This window comes from Oncorhynchus masou, chromosome 29 (assembly GCF_036934945.1).
Source record: "Oncorhynchus masou masou isolate Uvic2021 chromosome 29, UVic_Omas_1.1, whole genome shotgun sequence".
Lineage (NCBI taxonomy): Eukaryota > Metazoa > Chordata > Actinopteri > Salmoniformes > Salmonidae > Oncorhynchus > Oncorhynchus masou.
In genome coordinates, this window is record NC_088240.1 from 16708856 (window position 1) to 16723529 (window position 14674).

At 41.7% G+C, this 14674-nt stretch overlaps 2 protein-coding genes across 2 annotated transcripts in view; one reads left to right on the top strand and one right to left on the bottom strand.

Moving 5' to 3' along the window:
• Positions 1-13102, bottom strand: part of LOC135519083 (collagen alpha-2(IV) chain-like) — a 139488-nt gene extending 126386 nt beyond the window's left edge. Inside the window, exons 1-3 of the mRNA XM_064944141.1 lie at positions 12925-13102; positions 12418-12558; positions 12270-12321 (exon numbers count right to left, since the gene is read on the bottom strand). Of these exons, the coding sequence (XP_064800213.1) occupies positions 12270-12321; positions 12418-12467 (102 nt within the window). The 5' untranslated portion in view covers positions 12468-12558; positions 12925-13102. The remainder of the gene's footprint in view (positions 1-12269; positions 12322-12417; positions 12559-12924) is intronic.
• A 28-nt stretch (positions 13103-13130) lies between these two features.
• LOC135519084 (collagen alpha-1(IV) chain-like) overlaps positions 13131-14674 on the top strand; it is a 107100-nt gene continuing 105556 nt past the window's right edge. The window contains exon 1 of the mRNA XM_064944142.1: positions 13131-13418. Within this exon, the coding sequence (XP_064800214.1) occupies positions 13350-13418 (69 nt within the window). The 5' untranslated portion in view covers positions 13131-13349. The remainder of the gene's footprint in view (positions 13419-14674) is intronic.

A 14674-nucleotide genomic window follows, 5' to 3' on the forward strand; every position in this document is an offset into this window, starting at 1 on the left:
ATACATTGCAAATGATAGTTCCTCAGTTTTGAATCTTTCCAACACTCCTGGCCTCGATAATCACCAAGCCTTGGTGTGAAAGAACAAAATATCATGATCTGATGATCCCATATATCCAGTGGAAACTTCATAAAACACAATTGTCTGATGAGCTCACTGGCGCGGGAAACTCTGAGGGCCCGGAACATGCTAGTTGGTACAATGTTACAAGTTTTCTAGCGACAGATTCTGTCCGGATGGAGGTTATAGGCCTACTGCTGCATTGGCCTATAGGCTATGTATCTCTGAGTTCTATGCACACATTTCTTCAGCCTGTCATTGCTGATAGCCTGTTAGAGTGGTGGATATAACATCTACATGTAGGTTCTGTTCATTGCTGATAGCCTGTTAGAGTGGTGGATATAACATCTACAACGTGTAGGTTCTGTTCATTGCTGATAGCCTGTTAGAGTGGCAATACGAGTAACATGACAACTCATTTGCGCCGACATCACCCCAAAGTGCCAATTGGTGGGACTCGGCGGAAAAATGAAACAACAACCAATCGGCAATCACTTCCCCCCACAGCCTTCAGGCAACAATACGTGGCTGAATCCGGTAGGGCTAAAGTAATCAACGCAGCGATATCAAAATTCCTAGCGGCAGATATGAAACCCTTCTCTGTGGTAGAGAGCAGCGCTTAACTATTCCTTCCCACACACATTTTGCCCAGATATTAATACTTGCATTATACAAAAAAACAAAAGAACAACTTGAGGGCGAGTTGTCAGAAACGCGGGATGTCTAGAGCTACAGAGAGCTACCTTACTGTAGGCTCATGTCATTACAGACAGTTGGATGTCTAGAGCTACAGAGAGCTACCTTACTGTAGGCTCATTTCATTACACCAGACAGTTGGATGTCTGGAGCTACAGAGAGCTACCTTACTGTAGGCTCATTTCATTAGTGGGAGATAAAAAGCCATGTGTTTCAAACACGTCCCTTTGAGAGCCGTCACACCAGTGTAAACCTGGGGGAGGAGCTAAGGGAAGTAGTTGCAGTGTGGAAGTTGGAGAGGGATAATATAACGATTCCTGTGACCACTGACAACTAGAAATATTGTAAATGCAGTTGCACTAGCTGGACTGGGGCCACAGATAGGATGCTTTGCTCACGTTATTCATCGAGCATCTCAAAAAGCAATGTCAGTGAATCCAATCGCTCGCCTCCTAGCAAAGATCAGGAAGGTGGTATCCTTCTTTCAGAAAAGCACAACTGCTGCACATGTTTTCAAGACAAAACAGGAGATGTTGGAGCTGCCAAACCACAAACTAATCCAAGATGTCCCTACTAGATGGAATTCAAGCCATGACATGGTTGAGAGATACAGTGCCTTGCGAAAGTATTCGGCCCCCTTGAACTTTGCGATCTTTTGCCATTATTTCATGCTTCAAACATAAAGATATAACTGTATAACTGTATTTGTTTGTGAAGAATCAACAACAAGTGGGACACAATCATGAAGTGGAACGACATTTATTGGATATTTCAAACTTTTTTAACAAATCAAAAACGGAAAAATTGGGCGTGCAAAATTATTCAGCCTCCTTAAGTTAATACTTTGTAGCGCCACCTTTTGCTGCGATTACAGCTGTAAGTCGCTTGGGGTATGTCTCTATCAATTTTGCACATCGAGAGACTGAAATTTTTTCCCATTTCTCCTTGCAAAACAGTTCAAGCTCAGTGAGGTTGGATGGAGAGCATTTGTGAACAGCAGTTTTCAGTTCTTTCCACAGATTCTCGATTGGATTCAGGTCTGGACTTTGACTTGGCCATTCTAACACCTGGATATGTTTATTTTTGAACCATTCCATTGTAGATTTTGCTTTATGTTTTGGATCATTGTCTTGTTGGAAGACAAATCTCCATCCCAGTCTCAGGTCTTTTGCAGACTCCATCAGGTTTTCTTCCAGAATGGTCCTGTATTTGGCTCCATCCACCTTCCCATCAATTTTAACCATCTTCCCTGTCCCTGCTGAAGAAAAGCAGGCCAAACCATGATGCTGCCACCACCATGTTTGACAGTGGGGATGATGTGTTCAGGGTGATGAGCTGTGTTTTGCATTGTTGCCAAAAAGTTACATTTTGGTTTCATCTGACCAGAGCACCTTCTTCCACATGTTTGGTGTGTCTCCCAGGTGGCTTGTGGCAAACTTTAAACAACACTTTTTATGGATATCATTAAGAAATGGCTTTCTTCTTGCCACTCTTCCATAAAGGCCAGATTTGTGCAATATACGACTGATTGTTGTCCTATGGACAGAGTCTCCCACCTCAGCTGTAGATCTCTGCAGTTCATCCAGAGTGATCATGGGCCTCTTGGCTGCATCTCTGATCAGTCTTCTCCTTGTATGAGCTGAAAGTTTAGAGGGACGGCCAGGTCTTGGTAGATTTGCAGTGGTCTGATACTCCTTCCATTTCAATATTATCGCTTGCACAGTGCTCCTTGGGATGTTTAAAGCTTGGGAAATCTTTTTGTATCCAAATCCGGCTTTAAACTTCTTCACAACAGTATCTCTGACCTGCCTGGTGTGTTCCTTGTTCTTCATGATGCTCTCTGCGCTTTTAACGGACCTCTGAGACTATCACATTGCAGGTGCATTTATACGGAGACTTGATTACACACAGGTGGATTGTATTTATCATCATTAGTCATTTAGGTCAACATTGGATCATTCAGAGATCCTCACTGAACTTCTGGAGAGAGTTTGCTGCACTGAAAGTAAAGGGGCTGAATAATTTTGCACGCCCAATTTTTCAGTTTTTGATTTGTTAAAAAAGTTTGAAATATCCAATAAATGTCGTTCCAATTCATGATTGTGTCCCACTTGTTGTTGATTCTTCACAAAAAAATACAGTTTTATATCTTTATGTTTGAAGCCTGAAATGTGGCAAAAGGTCGCAAAGTTCAAGGGGGCCGAATACTTTCACAAGGCACTGTACCTTGAGCAGAAAGTCAGAGTGTATTCTACACTGACTGATGAAGCTGTGAGGAAGAATGTCAAAGATATTGTGACTTTGTCTGAAAATGACATAAGACTAGCAGAGGAAGTTATCAAAGTGTGAAAACCTCTCAAAACAGTCACAACACTGATATGCACTGTGCTCACTGCCGATAATGTGGATAGACTAATCTTCTTAAAGAAAAAATTTAAAATCTGATCAAAATGTTTTTATTTTTTTCAAGTAACTAGTCTCAAGTGGTCCTATTTTGTTTGAGGCACTGCTATGTGACAAAGTGTTTCAATATGCTGCTTCACTATGCACTCTTTTGTTGAAGTTGTTTTTTAAATGACTATTTTATTGTTTTATGTTATAAGGCAGGCACTGCTGTTTTGTGTATGTTTGCCTATGCTGCTAAAAGCCAAACCACCAATGTTATTTATTGGTATACAAGGAAAATAGAAAATACATTTTCTCAGGTACAAATTATATATTTTTCTTCTTTGGAAGTATCATGTTTCAAGTGGTCCCGTTTTGTTTAAGGTACAGCTATGTGACTTCATTTTGATATATGCTGCTGGACTATGCACTAATCTGTTTTAAATGATTATTTTATTTCATGTTATAAGGCAGGCACTGCTGGTTTTTGTTGTCCCTTTGTTTCCATATGCTCCTGGGAATTCAAGCTACCCATGACTACTATTATAATAAATGGAACATCTAAATCATAATTATATATTTCTCAGGCATTTATTTTGTCAATGTATCGAAACCGTACCGAACCGTGGCACCATTGTACCGTATCGTACCGAACCGTGACACCATTGTACCGAACCCTGATATTATACCGGCCCTGATAGTGTACATAGTATTTTTGTTGTCTCTTGGTGCCTTTCCTATATATAACTCTTATTTAATTTGCATGTTTTATTTAATGCAATATCTTATGTTGGTCTTGTCTATTAGTGTTCTGTACTTTGTCATGTATTTTTACATTGTATGTGGACCCCAGGAAGAGTAGCTGCTACATGTGCAGTAGCTAATGGGGATCGTAATAAAATAAACTAAATAGTGACATTCGCTGGATCTGAAAAAGTCCCAATGCTGAACTGAAAATAGTGTAGTCTTGGATGCTGCCTGTCTAAAAATAGCCCTTGTTCTGTCCTGGTATCACTGGCATTAGAGGCTTGGCCTAAAGTAGCAAAATACAAAGACGGCCTGAGCCATGTCACACGCTTCTCATCAGGTTGAGACTAGCACAAAAAGCCTTTTCATCATCTGGCCTCAACAATCTTTAACTCATAGAAAGGTCAGGGTATGATATTAAAGATTGTGTTGCAGATGATAACACTCACATCGTCTGACCATATCTGGCACAAACATTCTTGATCGAGGCAAACAGGACCAAACCCACACACACAAACACACATGCATGGGCGTGTGGGCACATATGCACACACAAACGCACACACACGCACACACACTGAGGGAATGCATGCATAATGGGCATGGTAAGACCACCACATGGGAAGGGTGTGAAGAAACAGGACAAAATTAAATGGCCCATGTGAAATGAATATGTCCAAGGAAACAGAGGATAAAAATAATAAAAACATTATAGGCCTTTTTAACTGGCTGTTAGCTCTGGGTAACAAGCTGGCCCTGTTTATTCCTCCTCCCTATCTCCTTTCCCAAAATCAAGTTACAACTCTCGGTTAAATTCCAAAAGAAAGAAAGAAAGAAAGCAAGAGAGAAGCGAGAGAGAGTGAAAGAAAGAGAGAAAGAGAGAATTAATGTCAGTCGACTATATGTTGCACTGTTTCGTTGTGGATTCATGGTAACCAAAGATGACTGTATCATAACTTCTTCAGAGTAGAAACTCTCTGAAGGGTTTGCTGGGGGGGAACGTTTATAGTTCTCTAATGGGAATCTCTCTCAAATCCAGCGCTGAGTGATTAGTGCTTTTTGAGGTCGGTTCGGTTTTGGTTCGGTTTAAAAAAAAATCTGTTTCTGTTTAGATTTTTGAAAACAATACAGGTTAAATGCTGTAAAAAGACAGAATAAAGCCATTTATGGTAGTGACTGCCCATTAACAGCACTTATTAGGCTCTATCCATCATTTATTCACATTACTTTACGTGAATCAAATATTTTGGTTATATATTACATATTTGTTTTTAGTATGATGATGACTTTATTATTTAATTAATAAAACCTCAATGATGATAGTGACTGCTTATCACCTACTAATAAACCATAATTTATTCACATTACTTTACTTTAATCAAATATTTCAGTGTTGTGTATATTTTGTTATTTTATTTGATGACTTATTATTTCATCTCATTTGTGCTCAGACAGTAGCAGCCAGCTTCACAAAGGGTCATCCTTCAGGCTAGTAGGCTAGCCCAGGGGTTCACAAAGGGTCATCCTTCAGGCTAGTAGGCTAGCCCAGGGGTTCACAAAGGGTCATCCTTCAGGCTAGTAGGCTAGCCCAGGGGTTCACAAAGGGTCATCCTTCAGGCTAGTAGGCTAGCCCAGGGGTTCACAAAGGGTCATCCTTCAGGCTAGTAGGCTAGCCCAGGGGTTCACAAAGGGTCATCCTTCAGGCTAGTAGGCTAGCCCAGGGGTTCACAAAGGGTCATCCTTCAGGCTAGTAGGCTAGCCCAGGGGTTCACAAAGGGTCATCCTTCAGGCTAGTAGGCTAGCCCAGGGGTTCACAAAGGGTCATCCTTCAGGCTAGTAGGCTAGCCCAGGGGTTCACAAAGGGTCATCCTTCAGGCTAGTAGGCTAGCCCAGGGGTTCACCATTTTTTTCACTCAGGCCCCCTTTCCGGCATTGGTGAACATCCTGCGCACGCGCCACATCTATTTCTATGGGCACAAGCATTGTTCATGCCACAAACTGTTTACACCCCCCTCTTGTTGGCGGAGATAAGACTTTGCAGGTTTAAACATTATTTCCTACAATTCTACACATTTTGTCATAGGGTGAAGAGACGGGTTTTCTTTTTTATAGCACATTTTTTTGCAATTCTATTAATTTTGCCATGTCTAATTGTGTATTTATGTGATATTTGAGTGACTCAAACATTTCAACAAAGTCTATGGGCAAAAAAACCTAGCTAAAAAACGTTAGCTGGCATGGGCTAGATGATCTGAACATTTTTGATAAGTTATAAATAGCTCTCTAAGGTATTCAATGTGACATGACAAGAGAAACACTGATGATGGACTTCCCAATTTTGAAATTGCACCTCGTGCATTCTACTATTACAACTTTCAAAAGTTAGTTGAAAGCCAGATTGAGTTCCTTAAAAAATCTATTTTTAAATCAGCATGTTGTTTGTGCAACAGTATCTTCTAAATCAAAGAGGAATATTTTAGCTACATGAAGTAGCTAAGATAAAACTTGTAATGTAGCCAAAGCTCATAGGGTCCCCTAGGAAACACTTATCAAAACTTTAGTTCCTACCCTGTCACAATAAAGCCTCCCTGGCATTTTAATTTGTGGTGATCTCAAAAAACAATGTATTCAAAGTGCCCACTACTATAACTATGGAATTAGAATAGTCATTCTATTTCCAAGATTCCAACAGTTTTGCACAAATTCGCAAGTAAAATCGCAATTGCAACATTTGGTTAAAAATAAGTCCTAGATTATTTGCCCATATCGTGCAGTACAACGTGGCAGTTTGGAAATTACCTCAATTGAGCAGTGGTGTAAAGTACTTAAGTAAAAATACTTTCAAGTACTACTTGTCTTTTTTTGTTGGTATATGTACTTTATATTACTATTTTTGACAACTTTTGCTTTTACTTCACTACATTCCTAAAGACAATATTGTACTTTTTACTCCATACATTTTCTCTGACACCTAAAAGTACTCATTACATTTTGAATGTAACAAGTAAAACAAAACAAAAAACACTCACAAACTTTTAGTTTGCTATTCACAAGAAGCATTGTCTGATGTGAACCATGCCTCGAACAAAAGAGATCTCAGAAGACATAAGATAGCAGGACAGGAAAATGGTCCAATTCACGCACTTGTCAAGAGAACATCCCTGGTTATCTAATGCCTCTGATCTGGCAGACTCACTAAACACAAATTATTTGTTTGTAAATTGTCTGAGTGTTGGAGTGTGCCCCTGGCTATCTGTAAATTTAAAAAAAGAAAAGAAAATGGTGCCATCTGGTTTGCTTAATATAAGGAATTTGAAATGATTTATACTTTTACTTTTGATACTTAATTTTTTTTAATTTTTATTTCACCTTTATTTAACCAGGTAGGCTAGTTGAGCACAAGTTCTCATTTGCAACTGCGACCTGGCCAAGATAAAGCATAGCAGTGTGAACAGACAACAACACAGAGTTACACATGGAGTAAACAATAAACAAGTCAATAACACAGTAGAAAAAAAAGAGTCTATATACATTGTGTGCAAAAGGCATGAGGAGGTAGGTGAATAATTACAATTTTGCAGATTAACACTGGAGTGATAAATTATCAGATGGTCATGTACAGGTAGAGATATTGGTGTGCAAAAGAGCAGAAAAGTAAATAAATATAAACAGTATGGGGAAGAGGTAGGTAAAATTGGGTGGGCTATTTACCGATAGACTATGTACAGCTGCAGCGATCGGTTAGCTGCTCAGATAGCAGATGTTTGAAGTTGGTGAGGGAGATAAAAGTCTCCAACTTCAGCGATTTTTGCAATTCGTTCCAGTCACAGGCAGCAGAGAACTGGAACGAAAGGCGGCCAAATGAGGTGTTGGCTTTAGGGATGATCAGTGAGATACACCTGCTGGAGCGCGTGCTACGGGTGGGTGTTGCCATCGTGACCAGTGAACTGAGATAAGGCAGAGCTTTACCTAGCATGGACTTGTAGATGACCTGGAGCCAGTGGGTCTGGCGACGAATATGTAGCGAGGGCCAGCCGACTAGAGCATATAGGTCGCAGTGGTGAGTGGTATAAGGTGCTTTAGTAACAAAACTGATGGCACTGTGATAAACTGCATCCAGTTTGCTGAGTAGAGTGTTGGAAGCTATTTTGTAGATGACATCGCCGAAGTCGAGGATCGGTAGGATAGTCAGTTTTACTAGGGTAAGTTTGGCGGCGTGAGTGAAGGAGGCTTTGTTGCGGAATAGAAAGCCGACTCTTGATTTGATTTTAGATTGGAGATGTTTGATATGAGTCTGGAAGGAGAGTTTACAGTCTAGCCAGACACCTAGGTACTTATAGATGTCCACATATTCTAGGTCGGAACCATCTAGGGTGGTGATGCTAGTCGGGCGTGTGGGTGCAGGCAGCGAACGGTTGAAAAGCATGCATTTGGTTTTACTAGCGTTTATGAGCAGTTGGAGGCCACGGAAGGAGTGTTGTATGGCATTGAAGCTCGTTTGGAGATTAGATAGCACAGTGTCCAAGGACGGCCCGGAAGTATACAGAATGGTGTCGTCTGCGTAGAGGTGGATCAGGGAATCGCCCGCAGCAAGAGCAACATCATTGATATATACAGAGAAAAGAGTCGGCCCGAGAATTGAACCCTGTGGCACCCCCATAGAGACTGCCAGAGGACCGGACAGCATGCCCTCTGATTTGACACACTGAACTCTGTCTGCAAAGTAGTTGGTGAACCAGGCAAGGCAGTCATCAGAAAAATCGAGGCAACTGAGTCTGCCGATAAGAATATCGTGATTGACAGAGTCGAAAGCCTTGGCAAGGTTGATGAAGACGGCTGCACAGTACTGTCTTTTATCGATGGCGGTTATGATATCGTTTAGTACCTTGAGCGTGGCTGAGGTGCACCCGTGACCGGCTCGGAAACCAGATTGCACAGCGGAGAAGGTATGGTGGGATTCGAGATGTTCAGTGACCTGTTTGTTGACTTGGTTTTCGAAGACCTTAGATATGCTGGGCAGGATGGATATAGGTCTGTTTGGGTCCAGGTTGGGTCCAGGGTGTCTCCCCCTTTGAAGAGGGGGATGATTACGGGAGCTTTCCAATCCTTGGGGATCTCAGACAATATGAAAGAGAGGTTGAACAGGCTGGTAATAGGGGTTGCGACAATGGCGGTGGATAGTTTCAGAAAAAGGGTCCAGATTGTCAAGACCAGCTGATTTGTATGGGTCCAGGTTTTGCAGCTTTTTCAGAACATCTGCTATCTGGATTTGGGTAAAGGAGACCCTGGAGAGGCTTGGGCTAGTAGCTGCGGGGGGGGGGGGGGGGCGGGCCTGTTGGCCGAAGTTGGAGTAGCCAGGAGGAAGGCATGGCTAGCCGTTGAGAAATGCTTGTTGAAGTTTTCGATAATCATGGATTTATCGGTGGTGACCGTGTTACCGAGCCTCAGTGCAGTGGGCAGCTGGGAGGAGGTGCTCTTGTTCTCCATGGAATTCACAATGTCCCAGAACTTTTTGTAGCTAGAGCTACAGGATGCAAATTTCTGCCTGAAGAAGCTGGCCTTTGCTTTCCTGTCTGACTGTGTGTATTGGTTCCTGACTTCCCTGAACAGTTGCATATCGTGGGGACTATTCGATGCTACTGCAGTCCGCCACAGGATGTTTTTGTGCTGGTCGAAGGCAGTCAGGTCTGGAGTGAACCAAGGGCTATATCTGTTCTTAGTTCTGCATTTTTTGAACAGAGCATGCTTATCTAAAATGGTGAGGAAGTTACTTTTAAAGAATGACCAGGCATCCTCAACTGACGGGATGAGGTCAATGTCCTTCCAGGATACCCGGGCCAGGTCGATTAGAAAGGCCTGCTCACAGAAGTGTTTTAGGGAGCGTTTGACAGTGATGAGGGGTGGTAGTTTGACTGCGGATCCGTAGCGGATGCAGGCAATGAGGCAGTGATCGCTGAGATCCTGGTTGAAGACAGCGGAGGTGTATTTGGAGGGCCAGTTGGTCAGGATGACGTCTATGAGGGTGCCCTTGTTTACAGATTTAGTCAAGTATGATAATTAAGTAATTTTCCCACCACTGCAACTGAGCGCAGGGAATGCAGAAGTGATAAGTGCTGAAATTAGTTTTGGTTGAAGTTGAATTGAACAGTATAAAACAATCAGAAAGACTAATTGAAATCACTTAGAATGTATGTGTTGCCAACCTAGGATCACTCACTACTCACAAAGCAAATGTAGAACTGTTATAATTCAAAACTAAAAATACCGTCAAATACCGTCAGACCGTCCAATATTTTTTTTTAAATATCGGAATATAACATTTTGGCCATATCGCCCAGCCCTACTGACAGATCTACATGTAGGTCAAAGCCAATCTCCTGACTGTAATACAGAGAAAGTCTGGGAGGTGGGTAATCATTCCTCAGGAAGCTGCCCACACACACACCCTGAGTAAGAGAGTGCACACATAGTGGCACATACTTTCTGACTTAAGAACAGGGAGGAGGGCAGCCAGGTCACCCATGACTCAAGTCAGTATTCGACATCAATCCATGCCTCTGATTCCAAAAGTTGCAAGTTGGAAACCAGCAATAGAAAGCCGTTATTTTGTAATATTTCAATCTTGTCTCATTACTGCAACTCCCCAACGGGCTCGGGAGGTGAAGGTCGAGTCATGCGTCCTCTGAAACATGATCCGCCAAACCAGGCTTCTTAATTAACACCCGCCCACTTAACCCGGAACCCAGCGACACCAATGTGTTGGAGGAAACACCGTTCAACTGACGACCGAGGTTAGCCTGCATCAAGGAGTTGCTCGAGCGTGATGAGCCAAGTAAAGCAGCCCGGCCAAACACTCCCCTAACCGGGATGACGCTGGGCCAATTGTGCACCGCCTTATGGGATTCCTGATCACAGCTGGATGTCATAAAGGCTGGGATACAGCCCGGGATCAAACCCGGGTCTGCGCTGCAGTACCTTAGACCGCTGTGCCATTCAGGAGGCCCAAGAAAGCTGTTTTAAGCCTATTCCAGTCCTTATCTTAACCATTCTGAGCTAATTAGTAACTTTAGGAATTTGGAGTTAATGCCTGAACTTAACCTTAAATACTTCAAAATGTGACTTTTGAGAAACATGGATGGACGTCTAATTCTGACATGAGACTGAGAGAGCTAGCAGAGAGATGATTTTATTAGCGGATAGTCACCATGACTAATAATTTAGGGTTTTATGATGTTTAACCACAGAGGTCAACAGTACCGGGGTCACAACCCGTAACCCCTAACCACAACACTGCAATGGTCAGCAGTCCACTTCAGCTTTTAAACCAAACAAACATCACCGTAATTACCTAATCAGGTACCTCTTTCCTTACAAAATATTTGAGAAGGTTAGAGAGAGTGTGCAAGGAATGGATGTTTTAACTTACACTAGGGGGACTAACATGGGGTTATAGGTCACTGGTCACATGGTACACAGGTGGGTTCTTACCTTCTCACAGGAAAATGCTTATAGAATGCACCTCTCTTCACACAGTATTTATTATATGTAAAGTTGCTCTAGCTAATTTAGCTTCAATATCTCCAATAAATGGGAACATCACCCAACCAAAGATGTAGCTACGAAAAGCTAATTCTATGTGGACACATCCTGAACTGCTCTCAAACTGTGCCAGTTGTCATTACCCCCTTCATATTGCAATGAAATGGGACCCTCTGCCATGATAGTTATTTCTCCCTCAAAATAAGTTCTGTAGAAAATCATCTCACAGATGTCTTGGCAGGAAAGTAACATTTGAAGAAAAAAAAAAGTTCAAGCAGCTCAGTCAGAAACAAGCCCTAGAGACAATCAAGTTGGGCATTAACTTCAAATGGTTAAGGCAAGGGTTAAAGTTTGGAATAGGCTTAAAACAAAAATCTCAAAAACAGCTTTCTATTGCTGGATTCAAACTTGCAACCTTTGAAATTAGAGGCAGATACTTAAGTTCAAGCATTAACTCCAAAATCTTAAGGTTGGGCATTAACTTTGAATGGTTAAGGTAAGGTTTAAGGCTTGGGATAGGCTTAAAACAAAAATATAAAAAGCAACTTATTCTAACTTGCAACCTTTGGAATCAGAGGCAGATGCTTACTGAAACCAACTTCAAGGTAACAGTGCTCACTTTTGCCCCTAGTGGCCGGTTTCCACTTCATCTCCCAACGTCCTCAGACATAGATTGAATACTGACTTGAATCGTCGGTGACCTGGCTGCGAGTCCAGCTGACATGCCCACTGCTCCAAGAAGCAAGAAACCAGCGTTAAATGCAAATGTGCCCACAGCTGTCCCCTCGTCAACAATACTGCCCCCCCTCCTCACTGCATGATGAGTTGAAAATAAAACTTACTGCGTCAACTCCCGACGCTAGGATGGCCACCGAAAAACATAGAATCAGAAACCTAAAGGGAAAGGGAGAGTGAATGAGTTCATATACATTTTACACAGACAACTGTATACCACAACACATAACATAATAGAGCCCGCTGAGCACTTGCCTCAGGTTCTTCAGTTGTCTCTGGTGTGTTGCCTGCATTGCCCCACTCATCCGAACTTCAAACTTAATTCCTACTGCAACTAGTGTTCTTCTTCAGGTTTAGTGGCAGCCCTAATGCATGTCTGGCAGGCCACGAACACAACTGAGACAAAAAAACATGGCATTTATTTGTTGAACAACATTATAAAAGTATATATCGTTAATGTCGAAAAAAACTCTGTCCGCCGCGCGCGTGCGTAAACGTTTTTGAAACGCACAATATTGTCGTCAATATATATATATTTTACACATGATATTCATTAAAAGTGGAGACATGGATGCGGTTTATAAATCTCCTTCAAGAGTAGTTGGGTTTGTCTGTAGGCTTTACGCATGTGATGTCTGTCTGTACCTGTAGGCTATCCAAATAGGCTATTATAACACATGGAAATGGGAAAACCACATAAGATCTCTGAACAAGTTTGTTAGTGAACGAGACAACAATTAACACAAAAAGCACTTTTTCTACCTGGGATGTGTTGCGCTTGTCGGAGGAAGAGTCTATCGTGTGAGGGTATACACGCCAGATCCCGGCGATGTAAAATCACAGTTGTCCCGGTCGCTCTGTCACCAATATACAGATAATGAGCAGTCTCTCTCCTAACAGTTAAAGTTGAAGTGGTGCTTTGTAACAACATGGTTGTGTCCGTACATATGGGCAAGCGTGGTCGTTAACAGGGGGTGTGGTTGACGACAAACAAGAACAAGTTGCATTGATCAGAAAGAGGCTCACAACGTCCAGGGCAAATATGCAACCCAACGCACTGCACAAGCTCTGCTGATATCTGTATTTCCTTTAAGAAGAAGAATAGGAAGGTTTCAACAAGTGGTCTTTAGTGGACATTCGGAACAGTTGTAGGCCTACATACATTTCCATTGCGTCCCTACGCAATAATGTTCCAGAGTTGCACCCTGGTTTTGTTGGTGGCTCTCTGCTACGCCGTATACCAGACAGAGGCGAAGGTAAGAGTCATTTTAACTAACTGTTTAATTGAACATGGTACAAACTGTATTGTGTTACTATATTATATGTTCAACTTGAGAAATAGGCTACTGTATAAGTTGTGCGTTTGGAGTTTTGGAAGTTGCGCTCATGGTGTGCTCGATGCCTCTCCAAGACTCAGCATTGACAATTGACTGAGTGCGTGTGTAAAGTTCAACAAACTAAATACACGTTTGGAATATTATTATGCATTTCTATGATGAAGAATTTTGCACAATACCTATACAATAGCTGTGAATAAAGCGAACTGTCATTTCCAAAATGATGGGGGCAAATTCTTAGGAATTCTCACCGTTTATCAGGTTCACATTGGACATCACTGACCACTCAGAATTACTCTACAGTAGTGCTGATTAGTGAATATATCTTCACCCAACACTTTGAATAGTCAGTTTTCTTTAGATTTTGAATGTAAAAACAAACATTTTGATTGTTTGTCCAAATATATAAAACCATATATTTTATTTAGCTTATTACTGTACTTACATTAGACATTATGATACTGTGAATATAATTGCATTGGCCACTTTGATGATACATGCTGCCATGAATTATTCTGGCACCATACCTCCAGAGCAGTGCACCACCATGGTCAGTCAAAGTGCTTAGTGTGGCTCTGAGAATCTCTACATAGAGCATTCTGCTAGGAGCACTCTCTGTGGTTTATCTGTGTATGTTCATACAGTATACCTACTTCTGTGTCTCTGCTTTTTGAATAGTTGTGACTAAACTCCAACATTAAATGTATTTTACTGTACAGAAACATGTGGGTAAGCTAATTTTCATATCAGTGTACAGTACCAGTCAACAGTTTGGACACTCCTACCTATTCCAGGGTTTTTCTTAATTTGTACTATTTTCTACATTGTAGAATAATAGTGAAGACATCAAAACTATGAAATAACACATATGGAATCATGTAGTAACCCCAAAAAGTTTTTTTAACACAAAGAAGCCACCCTTTGCCTTGATGACAGCTTTGCACACTCTTGGCATTCTCTCAACCAGCTTCCTGAGGTAGTCACCTGGAATGCATAGGTGACAGGTGTGCCTTGTTAATTTGTGGAATTTCTTTCCTTCTTAATTAGTGGTCGACCCATTAATCGGCATGGCCGATTAATTAGGCCCGATATCAAGTTTTCATAAAAATCGGTAATCAGCATTTTTGGATGCAGATTATGGCCGATTACATTGCATTCCATGAGGAAACTGTGTG